The sequence below is a fragment of the Mya arenaria genome, chromosome 13 (genome assembly GCF_026914265.1).
Source record: "Mya arenaria isolate MELC-2E11 chromosome 13, ASM2691426v1".
Classification (NCBI taxonomy): Eukaryota; Metazoa; Mollusca; class Bivalvia; order Myida; family Myidae; genus Mya; species Mya arenaria.
The window spans coordinates 68259176-68271565 of record NC_069134.1 but is presented as its reverse complement, the minus strand read 5'-3'; the positions used below and the strand labels follow the sequence as shown (position 1 = coordinate 68271565).

At 37.5% G+C, this 12390-nt stretch overlaps 1 protein-coding gene across 1 annotated transcript; it reads left to right on the top strand.

Moving 5' to 3' along the window:
• The first annotated feature begins 3227 nt into the window (after positions 1 to 3227).
• LOC128214843 (Krueppel-like factor 4) lies at positions 3228 to 6769 on the top strand. Its single transcript, XM_052921522.1, has 2 exons — positions 3228 to 3367; positions 3999 to 6769. The coding sequence occupies exons 1-2, from the start codon at positions 3326 to 3328 to the stop codon at positions 5139 to 5141; spliced, it is 1185 nt and encodes a 394-aa protein (XP_052777482.1). The 5' UTR covers positions 3228 to 3325; the 3' UTR covers positions 5142 to 6769.
• The last annotated feature ends 5621 nt before the right edge of the window (positions 6770 to 12390 follow it).

The following is a 12390-nucleotide window of genomic DNA, read 5'->3' as shown; positions in this document are numbered from 1 at the left end:
CTAACACCTGATCCTGGAACCGTCACTGCATGGTAGCTTCGCCCCTAATACCTGATCCTGGAACCGTCGCTGCATGGTAGCTTCGCCCCTAACACTTGATCCTGGAACCGTCGCTGCATGGTAGTTTCGCCCCTAACACGTGATCCTTGAACCGTCGCTGCATGGTAGCTTCGCTCCTAACACCTGATCCTGGAACCGTCACTGCATGGTAGTTTCGCCCCTAACACCTGATCCTGGAACTGTCGCTGCATGGTAGCTTCGCCCCTAACACCTGATCCTGGAACCGTCGCTGCATGGTAGGTTCGCCCCTAACACCTGATCCTGGAACCGTCACTTCATGGTAGTGACACCGGATCTTGGAACCGTCACTGCTTGAAGTTTGGCACCTAACAACAGATCCTGGGAGCGTCACTACATGGTAGTTTCGCCCCTGACACCAGATCCTGGAATCGTCACTGCATGGTAGTTTCGCCCCTAACAACAGATCCTGGGAGCGTCACTGAATGGTAGTTTCGCCCCTGACACCAGATCCTGGAATAGTACCTGCATGGTAGTTTCGCACCTAACAACAGATCCTGGGTCCGTCACTTCATGGTAGTTTCTCCCCTGACACCAGATCCTGGAATCGTCACTGCATGGTAGCTTCGCCCAAAACACCAAATCCTGGGACAGTCACTGCGTGGTAGCTTCGCCCCTAACACCAGATCCTGGAACCGTCACTGCATGGTAGCTTCGCCCCTAACAGCAGATCCTGGGACCGTCACTGCATGGTAGTTTCGCCCCTAACAACAGATCCTGGAACCGTCACTGCATGGTAGTTTCGCCCCTAACAGCAGATCCTGGGACCGTCACTGCATGGTAGCTTCGCCCCTAACAGCAGATCCTGGAACCGTCACTGCATGGTAGCTTCGCCCAAAACACCAGAGCCTGGAAACGTCATTGCTTGGTAGTTTCGCCCCTAACACCAGACCCTGGAACCGTTTTTATTTATATTGCAGGCACTTAAGAGCCTTGCAATTATATAAAGAAGTAACAAACACTTCCCATATGCATATAGAACTATCATCATAAGCAGCGTTCATTGTGCCGGGTTAAAAATGACGTCTCCAAAATGTTGCAATTTTCCAATTAACGTCAATAAAGTTGATTTTTTTCATATTTTAAGCATTATTGAAACTGATATTACTAACGTGATCGAAAAAAAACACTATGTGTGGCTGTGCAACTCTGAAACTGTTTCAGAGTAAAAACCAAATATATTTCATTGAGTGAGCACCAAACTCTATATTTACTTTTGGTGTTTTCATGAGGTGATATATATTGAAATATTACGTTAAACAAACAATTTTCGGTTCATTATTTGCAGTAAAAGGACATGAAAAGACAGTTTATTGTAGTTTTGCAGAAGATTGCATGCGAGCATGTACAGTTGTATCAGAAATATCTTCGGTTAAACTGTATGCTAGCTCTGTTCACGCTGACGTTTGATTTTGGTTGTGAGAGCAGGCTAAACTTTCAAAACAGTGAAACATATCAAATTGTTATTCAACTGTTTACAACAGTAAAACTGTTTTTTTGTTTTACTTGTTAATCTCTTGAAATCATCAGATATATTCAGTTGTTTTCTATTGCTTACATTTCTTACTAAACATTTACCTAGGGGAAAGAACCTTTGACATTGCTAGCTTCTTAACAGCAAAGAATTTACCGGTTGTTTCCCTTGACTCATCGTGTTATCAAATACACAAGAAATAGACAACAATAATGAATGGCGTCGACAACAGAAGAAAACAAATACCAATGTAATTAAATGTATCTATATAACTTCTCTTTAGGTGATGGGGTTTTGAAAACATGTAATGTATCTATATAACTTCTCTTTAGGTGATGGGGTTTTGAAAACATGTAATGTATCTATATAACTTCTCTTTAGGTGATGGGGTTTTGAAAACATGTAATGTATCTATATAACTTCTCTTTAGGTGATGGGGTTTTGAAAACATGTAATGTATCTATATAACTTTTCTTTAGGTGATGGGGTTTTGAAAACATGTAATGTATCTATATAACTTCTCTTTAGGTGATGGGGTTTTGAAAACATGTAATGTATCTATATAACTTCTCTTTAGGTGATGGGGTTTTGAAAACATGCAATGTATCTATATAACTTCTCTTTAGGTGATGGGGTTTTGAAAACATGTAATGTATCTATATAACTTCCCTTTAGGTGATGGGGTTTTGAAAACATGTAATGTATCTATATAACTTCTCTTTAGGTGATGGGGTTTTGAAAACATGTAATGTATCTATATAACTTCTCTTTAGGTGATGGGGTTTTGAAAACATGTAATGTATCTATATAACTTCTCTTTAGGTGATGGGGTTTTGAAAACATGTAATGTATCTATATAACTTCTCTTTAGGTGATGGGGTTTTGAAAACATGTAATGTATCTATAATGCAACTCTTTAGGTTGTGTCTTGCAAACAAATTTCGTTTCAGCTTCAAGTATGCCTATTTATATATTATTAGTTTTTCAGTGGTCGAGGGGGGAGGGGAGGGGAGGGGAGGGGGTGTGTTAAAAATTGAACTTAATTTTATTTATTCCCGAAATATTCGTGTAATTTGTTTAGTTCTTTAGTTATCTACATTAACTTCACACATAAAGTCTCTTACTAAAGACTGTTGATGTTATGTAGAACTTGTTATGTTGTAATTTAACGCAGCCGATAGAAATAATACTACTACTACTAATAATAATAGTAATAAACAAATTAAAAATATAATGATAATGATGACCGTAACATGTTAAAGCTCGTGAGAAATAAATCATTCTTACGCTTTTTTATTGAATTAACCTTATATTTTGGTAACCTTAAACGTAAATACCCTATTTAATATGGGATAGTTCGGTGGCTATTTGAAAATTTAATAGCCTGGCGGTTTAATTTGTGAATTGCATCAGTATAATATTTTTGGTAAATAAGCTATTCTAGTAAATACAACACGTCATGATATGCTTTCTCATGAAACAATGAGTAATCGTTAGGTATTTTCTAATTTTCTCTAACGTTCTAGCTTCTCTCACATAAACCGCTCGACTGATGTACATACGATACGCAGCGCAGTTTATATACCAACTTATAAATAGCCACAGGAGGCGATTGGTTGAACCGCTCATTACATGTACACTCATAACAGTAAGTACATTTCATACAGTACTCAAATTGTATTGGAATTGCATTCCGAACGGACACTTGTACAATTTTGTGATCCTACATGCAAATAGTTATTATACATTAGATAATATCTTGAGAAATAAATTATGTTAGACAGTCTTGGACACGAATATCAAGAGATGGCCGAGGTAAGATAAATTTCTACTTTCACTTAAGTTAAGCGACTGATTATGGTCAACATTGGTGATTTACTTACTTTAAAATAATATTGTACATTATTTCAACTGTTAAAATAAAGCTTGCATACCAAAGCAATTCCGCAGTTTAAACAGAGTCCGACTCTGAATTGCATTCTTAAAACTTTATTAAACGCTTTTAAAACTTTATTGAACTTTGATAGTAGTTTTAACTTGATTTCTTGATTTTTAACGTCGAAGTGGATACTTGAACGATTTTTTAAATGTTCATTTTTTCTTAAAAATATAAGTGTATCGTTATGTTATTTGCATTCATTTCGAAGAAGGTATTATAAAGGTAAACGTGATCAACCAATTAAACTTCTAGACTAATAAGAACATTGACTAAAAAAATAAATAAACAGCAAGCCATTGATCACTTTGCAACTTTAATTATCTTCAAACAAATACCAGTTTTGTTTTAAACATTTCTGATCACCCCTCCAATTGAAATGGACTATATCGCGTTACAGTCTAGTTACTCGCATCTTTTGCGCGCTTAATGTAATCAGCGCATCAGACAGATCTTGCTGGTACTTCAGATGTTCGTGTGTAGTCATAGTTTTATATTTTATTTTTGCAGAGTTGGAGCGAGATTGAGCGGTATATCCACAGCAACAACCACTGTGTGGACCAGCTGGGCAGCCCCTTGTCACCGGCGCAGACCCCTGAATCCCCGATATCAAATTACTCGTGCAGCAGCCCCGGAAGTGCCTGCACAGGATCACCGGCGCCAGCAGGAGTCAATCAGGAACTGTACGATGATTTACTAGATCTGGACTTCATTTTGTCAAATACTGTGGACAATAACATGTCGATGTATCAAGATGAAATGAGTTGTAAAATCAAGCAGGAACCCGGCCTTGTTGAAGGCCTCCCAGACTTTTCCTCAAGTTTCTTGGACATACCTGATATTAAGTATGACAGTTGTAATAGTGGTGCTATGGATACTATGCCTTCACTATGTCCCGAAGTGGAATCGAATAAAATGGACTTTAATAAACAAGTAAAGCAAGAATACTCGAGCAGCTCGTGCGCATCGTTTAATGTTAACGCCTCCGTGCCGTCTTCTATTCATCACTCGTGCGCGCCAGTGTCTCCGCAGCAAACCCATATGTCGTACTCAATGAACATTCCAAACTCCAAGGCGCACGAAATGTACCACGGCAAGTGCTTACCCGCAATGTCGCACATGTCACAGGCAATGACGCACCCACAAATGCGGTTGGCGGGATCCATCCCCCATGCGGGTCTAAGTTATCAACAACAGCAGCATTATCAACAGTTCCTTCTTGCGCAACAGGCGATGCACGGACACATTACGCAACTTCCGCCTAACATGATTACCCCACCGACGTCGCCGCGACAATTCGTCGACATGCTCACCTTACCGCAAAGCATTATGGACCCAACAGTCGTGCAACCGAAGAAGCGCGGGCGTCGCACGTGGGGCCGCAAACGCCAGACTACGCATACTTGTACGCATCCCGGATGTAGCAAGACCTACACTAAGAGCTCTCACCTCAAGGCACATCTGCGCACGCACACAGGAGAAAAGCCCTACTGTTGCACGTGGAAAGGATGCGGATGGAAGTTCGCGCGATCGGACGAACTAACGCGTCACTTCCGGAAGCACACCGGCGATCGGCCGTTCCAGTGCCATCTCTGTGAGCGAGCGTTTTCACGCAGCGATCATCTGTCACTCCACATGAAACGCCACATATGAAAGACTGTAAAAGCGTTTCAGCTACTGTGATCTGATCGGAAGCCCAACCGGTGCTTGTTACGTTGGTGAACTCTTTTGATAGGAACACTGATCCTAGTTTTTAAATGAAGGAGACTATTTATATTTAGACCAACATTTTGTAAAATGTTGTGTTGAATAGTTCTATAGTCAGCGCGTTGTATTGAATATGATTATTTTTTATGCGCGATTTTTGCATAAAGACGGGTTCAGGTTTTGTCAGAGATGGCTTCACCTTGGCCTTGGTAGGTCAACTAAGCGGTGCTGGTCGCCCCATGTTGGCATACAGTTTAGGCGGGTGCTCTGAGGTGTAGATATTCGTTCAAATACGATACATGGTTTATGTATTGAGACCAAGCGATAAGAAATGGAAGCAGACGTGTTGATATAATTATTAAAGGACGACTTGTTGTAAAAGTTGTTTCAAAGGCAGCCATTTCGTTGGTTAAAACTCTGCTTTCATTTCTGTTGTTTTTTGTTTTTGTTACTGGTCGCAAGATTAATTGTTACATCTGGTTTTCATATTCATTGTTACTTTGATATTATTGATTATTTTATTTTTGTTTTGCAAGTTTAAACACCGGAAAGTATTTTATACAGAATGGTGTAATGTTTTATTATAAAATGTATACGTTTATATAAAGCCTTAATCAAAACAGCGACTGCGCTTAGCTAAGGAAGAAAAGTGCTACCAACTATATTTGCTTTAAATTTGATATATTTTTGTATGTTTAATATAGTTATTTTCTATAGCTTTAACTTACAAAGTGCTTAACAACTTTATTATGATAACCGTGCCTAAACAGTTGCTTAATTAAGCAGCCTTATGAATATTTTTAAATCACCATATTGAATCTATGTGCAATTGAATGTGTTCAAAACATCTTTGTGACTCGTGGCGAAGTTTCTCTGTAGACCTTTTAGGTCACATGACTAAATTGCACGTGGGAGCACCTTCCACGTGCAGTAAGTCTTAATTACTATACTCTTATAGATTAGTTATAAATATTCCATATTTAACCAGAAATTCTTAGCAAACATCTTAGCCGTCATGCAATGAAATATTTTATTCTTGGATAAAATACACAGCAGCCACAGACTTGGAATTTAGTTTGAAATAGTGTGGACATTTTGAGAATGTACTTTGTTGTAAATTGTATTTATTTATTAGTTGCTTTGAGTTCCAATTTTTGCTTACCTGTTTCTTATAGATTGAAGTTGATATATATATTTGTTACTTCCGTTACAATGGCGCAGTGCTACACTCGCCTCTGTTATCTTTCATATTTCTTGTTTTCTTCAATAACTAAGTGCTATGCTAGTCAAAACTTTGAATTTGTAAACACTTGTGCCATTTACTTTAATATCATTCTATCAGATATCGATGATTAACATTTAACAACGAATTAATTTAGACAACGAAATAGAAGCATGTATAATTTACTGCCATTCATTCATTTCATTAGAAGATGCCATGTTTGTTTAGACATTCGTATGAAAATAGTGTACGATTTCCTGGTGATATTATTGTATTCATTGAGCCATATTTGAGCAAAATCCGGGCAACCGGGTAAAATGTTATTTTGAGCAAATAAACTGTTATATTTTTATTATTTTGTCCTCTTTACTTATTCCAGTATAATACACAGGCCCCGATTTCTGGAAAGGTCTTAAGCCTAACAAACTAAGGTATCATGCTTCAGCAAGCCAAATTACTTAAACCTGGTTTTACTGGATGGAGATTGGTTTATCGTGATTACCAAAAAGAAGACTAGGATCTCTTCAAAATGATATTACAACACAAGCTATACCGAACAGAATAGAACAGATACTTTTTATTAGACCTGTATCAACAAAGTCAATAGTCAAATAACATCAATACCAAAACAAAAATAGTGAGCTGAGCTTGATCCGGTCATAAGGGGCTCAAGATTGTTCCAGAATTTGGAACCAGATCTAAAGTTTCGTTAACAGTTTGCAGATGTTTTACACCGATATATATCACATTGGTAGAAACAGTTTATATTGTGAGGCCAGCATGACCAGGAATTAGGGCGATGAAGTAAACTGTGAAGTTTTCCAGAATGTTCGAGAACACCTTTGAAGTGTATAGCCACCTATAGCTTTGATTGTATTAACTCCATCTAAGACATAATGACAAAAAAGACAGACGGACAGTAAAATATAAGACAGGAACGTGTATGGTAGGAAAAACATGTTTCTGGGTTTAATAGATAAAGCATTTCTTCAAAACTGTATAAGCTCTGTGTGGAAAATTTCCATCAAAATAATGTATGCTATTTTTCTAGGAAAAAAAAAATAATTAAGGAAAGTTTTCACGATTTTTCCCGTACCTCGCTCCCTGAACAACTTCAGAACCAGTTTCGACTCAAAAATAATCGTACGTGAGATATTCTTGCATTTCTTTAAGGATCGAAGACATACTTAGCGACAGGAGGAGCTAAGATGGTGCAATGCCACTTTAGCGAACCTGTTAACATTAGCACGTTGGGTATTGTGTAACTGTTGACAATATCACTGTACACCAATGATTCAGTGTCGCACGTTGTTTCGAGTGGCGATAAAACGTGAGTTCAAACTGGTTATGTAACATTTGAACTCGGGAAGGAAAAACAAACAATTAAATATATTCGCTCCGGTTAATTATAGAGATGTGTTAGTGAAATAACAATAATATTTCTCAGTTTCAGGACCGAAGTAAAAATATCAATCTGATATTTATGACTGTTTCAAAATTTTAGCGCGCTCTCAAGTTCAATTAAAACCGTGCTGGGACGCCAACAACAACAATAACAACAACAACTACCTTTAATTTCCATGGTAACATTCGTTACAACATACTTTATACATGTTTAATACAGCGTCGGTTAATAAGATGGGAAGTTATATTGGTAAAATCAATACATTTCAAGGTTTTAAACGGTAATATTTAACTAAAATATACAAAATGCACCAACTTAGACCAGAAATGTCTAAACTAATTATTTGGGGAGACCCAAAAACCCATCAAGGTTAAAGAAATATTTGGAGATTCCTATGGAATGAAGCGTACGCCCCATGCAAGGTGTGCCCCTAAAGTGCGTCCCTCTAAAGTCAAATCCTCATGGCCGCCCCTACTTCTTTCTCTAAACACTATATCATAGCGTCAATACTGGCAATACTGATGCTTCGGAAACTTTGGAGACTTTTACTTTCAAGATGACCATCATGCAATATTTCGGTAGTACGAGTATGTGAACTTCATAAAACCCTGGCCCCGATTTCTCGAAACTTCCCTTATAGCAGGATTAAGCTAAGCTCACTATTTTTGGTGTTCTATAAATTGCATAATATAAACTTCTTTAAGAGTTTTTTTTATACTTTAGACAGGAATAATCATTATGATAATCACAATCAATAGAAAAATAAGCTACTTAAGCCTGTTAAGCTTAAGAAGTATCGAGAAATTGGGGCCAGATTCTCTTTAAAAAATGCATTTTTATGTAAGCACACTTGTTACACTCAATATTACGACGTTCATTGTTTCTGACATGACACGGTCACTATGTTTAATTGATAGGGGCCTATTAATTTAAGGAACACGTGTAGTCGTGAAGTAAGGGTCCGGAGGCCCTTAAACAGACAAACGTTTGACAGGGATCGATTTTTTATTTTGAATTACAACTGTTACTGAAAAAAAACTTTCTGTAATGACTTCATGGTTTTACAGTGTTTTTATGACCAACATAATGATTTTATTACTCTCAATAATTATATTCACCTGTTGGAATCATAATTTCCCCTTTAATGAATACATAGGTGCAGAAGATAACTTCCGTCTGCTGCGCTATTTCAGTGGAGTGTGGTTGAGTTGGTTCGGATGCTGAGGTCGGGAACCATACACAGAATCTCTGACCAATTCCAACCAGTTCGTTCTTCTGTAATATGCGTGCTTGACCTTTCATTTAACATGGACAAACGAGATATAGATCTAGATTTATGTCATGATTATTTAGTGGCGATCAGGTTGCCTACCCACGAAACAATAAGTTCGACTTCTGGCTCGAACCTATTAATGCATACCTTACATTTGTATAATTTAGTTGTACGATAATAATGCCATTTTTGTGTATGGTAAAGGTTACATATTGTTCAAAAACTGGAAGAGTAGGTACGCTTTTTTATTTGTATTTCAATTGTATAAGCTTTATGTATGGACCTTATATTCATTACTTATTATTCAACAGGGTATATAAAGGGTAGGGTCGGCGCCTATTATGGACATATATGGAATCAAGGTCGAAATAGTTGATAATGTTATTGCTGGATGTTCCAGAAATAAGTTATAAGTCAACTTTCTTTCAGCATATTTCAGCTATAATCGGAAAATGTGAGGAAACTGTTTAATAAGATCTAACAATGGCGCAAGGTTGATCATGTCATTTAGCTTTAGTTGGAAAATGCGCTGACGACTGTTTTAATGTTAATTCAAAATTAGATCTTAAGGATGGCTCAATGCTGACAAAGTCATTTATTGATGACTGTTTTAATGTTAATTAAAAATTAGATCTTTAGGATGGCATAAGGCTGACAATACCATTTAGCTTTACTTGGAAAATGCGCAGAAGACTGTTCAAATGATAATTCAAAGATGGCACAAAGCTGAAAACGTCATTTAGCTATTCTCGGAAAATGCGCAGACGACTCTTCAAATGATCATTCGAAATAAGACCTTCAGTATGGCGCAAGGCTGAACACGTTTTTTTTAAAACTATAATAGGACAATGTATGAAGAACTGTCTTGATGATGCTTCAAAATCAGATCTATTTAAACGGCGAGACATCTCAGATTGTAGTATTTCCAAAGCTGATTTTTTTTATTAAATATGATGAAACAGACCCTCCTTGCACAGAGAATTTAAGATACACAACTAAATTTAATGTTTTCCTAATTTACGCTATTAAATGACTGGCTTTTAAACAACGAAATTCATACAATATTTACTTAAATCTTAACTCAAGACGCAGTTAGCCAGTTCCCCCCCCCCCCCCCCCCCCCCCAATTTCAATTTAAACGAACATTTCACAAGCTTTGATAAACATGATGAGTTAAGTTAGAAGTAAACATTACAACCGCGGGCAATAATGGGACGTTCAGCGTATATTTACAATCAATAGAAACATAAAAAAACGTATATTAAGCAATACAATAAATGTTAAACCGTCAGCTGGCATTTTTTGCGTCGGTGGTATAAGCTGAATGCATTCGCTATGGCTCACTACTTGTAACGTACTTGACTTCTGCATCTGGGTCGCTACTCGACGAAACTTCCACTGATATCAATTTCATAACTGTTATATAGCAAAGGCAGGCTTGAAATCACTTCCGATGGGTTAAGAAGAGGAAGGAGTAGGAGTAGGAGCCGGTTCGGAGAGATGATGATGATGATGATGATGATGATGATGATGACATGAAGATGACATTAAGATGTTGCTGGGATGGTAAGGATGGTGTTGTTGATATTTTTTTCTTTTTCTTGTTGCTGTTGCTGCTGCTGCTGCTGCTGCTGCTGCTGCTGTTGCTGCTGCTAGTGATGGTGTTGGTTGTGGTGGAGGTATATAAGAAGGAGAAGGAATATGAAAATGAAATATGAATTATAATTGGCAAATACATAATTAACTCTCCATAATTGACATGCGCAAACATATTAACCGCAGACGACATGATTTTGTGTATCATAAGGAAATACATGTCAAATCTCCACTTGCCAAATCACCATTCTTATGAAATTCATACTTAAAAGCATGTTTTCATGAATGAGAAATGAGAAAAGTACAAAGAGCTGTTTCATGTTTTGATTGTTGAAAGTGTTTGAATATGTTGTATGCGATCAAAGGAGTAGGTTAAGGAAGGCGCATTTTCAGCCCCGAAAATTCACCAAGAATAAGAACTAAACTTTGGTGCTTGGAGTCTATATAATGGTCATATATGGGTCTGGTGTAAATAATTCTAAACAATAAGTATTCTATTTCACCAAATAATTTGCATAACCTGATACAAAACAGGTTGAGAAGGTGAACAATGGCGTGTCAACCTCATAATTGGCATGTAAAACGCTAAACCTAGGCAAATGTGAACGCTGGTGAAGGATGCGGCCACTTTGAAAATACAACAAAACAGTTCTGGAGGACTGGAATTTATTGGCGCACGTGTCTAGTCATTTTACGGTCACGTGTCGATAATGGTGACACGTGCTAGAAAGCCTGTTACTACCAATACAAGGTCATACACGTTCTCAAAGTGGTCAAAAGTAAGCGTATGTGTGTCACATCCAAAACATCTCCAGTCCTACGGGGTTTTTTTCTCCCAGTAATTTGGCCTAAATGTTCACAGCTGCGTCAATTTAAGGTCAAGGTCGAACTAAGAGGTCAGCAGTTAGAGTTCCATCATCAATTACACACAACTGACCAATTCCGTACTCGCCATACATAGGTCAAAAGTTGGTATCATACGATTCTTGAGTTCGTGTCCATTCCTTTACTCTAGATATTAGCACATTCAACATTTTGGGACGACATGCACAGAGCATGCTTCTGCTGTAGGTGAAGGGTTCAAGGTCAAGTCAAGGGTCCAATGTCAAGTCAATGGTTCAAGGTCAAGTCAATGGTTCAAAGTCAAGTCAAGGGTTCAAGGTCAAGTCAAGGATACTATGTCAAAATCGAGGGTCCAAAGTGAAGTCAAGGGTTCAATGTCAGGTCAAGGGTCCAAGGTCAAGACGGGTTCAAGGTCAAGTCAAGGGTTCAAGGTCAATTACTATTTTCAATGTCCGCTCTACCGCTGGTATGGTTAACAAAAATATCTTTCTTCTCAAGCCATTCAACTGGTGGTTATAACTTATTACCATGTAATGATTTATTCACATATATTACAGTTTTAGTTCATTTTACATTCTTACACAACCATTGATAAAGTTTTTCTTTAAGTACAAATTATTAAACTTTTAAAGTGTTGTACTTATACTATTGCTGTAACAATAATTTCCTTGTTGATGAGTAACAAGAATGAATAACCGGAAGTTTTCTACAGTATGTTGGGTAAAGTTATGTTTTCTGGCGCCTAAATATAGCACAGTATAAATACTGAAGTAAACAGTGCGGTTTCAGTATTTTGAGAAACTATCATGTAGCGTTCACATCGCTGTACAATGTCTGGTATTACTAAGCATGTAGT

Bases quoted from the DNA above. Each gene is read 5' to 3' on its own strand.
- LOC128214843 (XM_052921522.1), top strand. From the start codon at position 3,326: ATGTTAGACAGTCTTGGACACGAATATCAAGAGATGGCCGAG. The intron at 3,368-3,998 runs GTAAGATAAATT...TTATTTTTGCAG, and splicing joins AATATCAAGAGATGGCCGAG to AGTTGGAGCGAGATTGAGCG.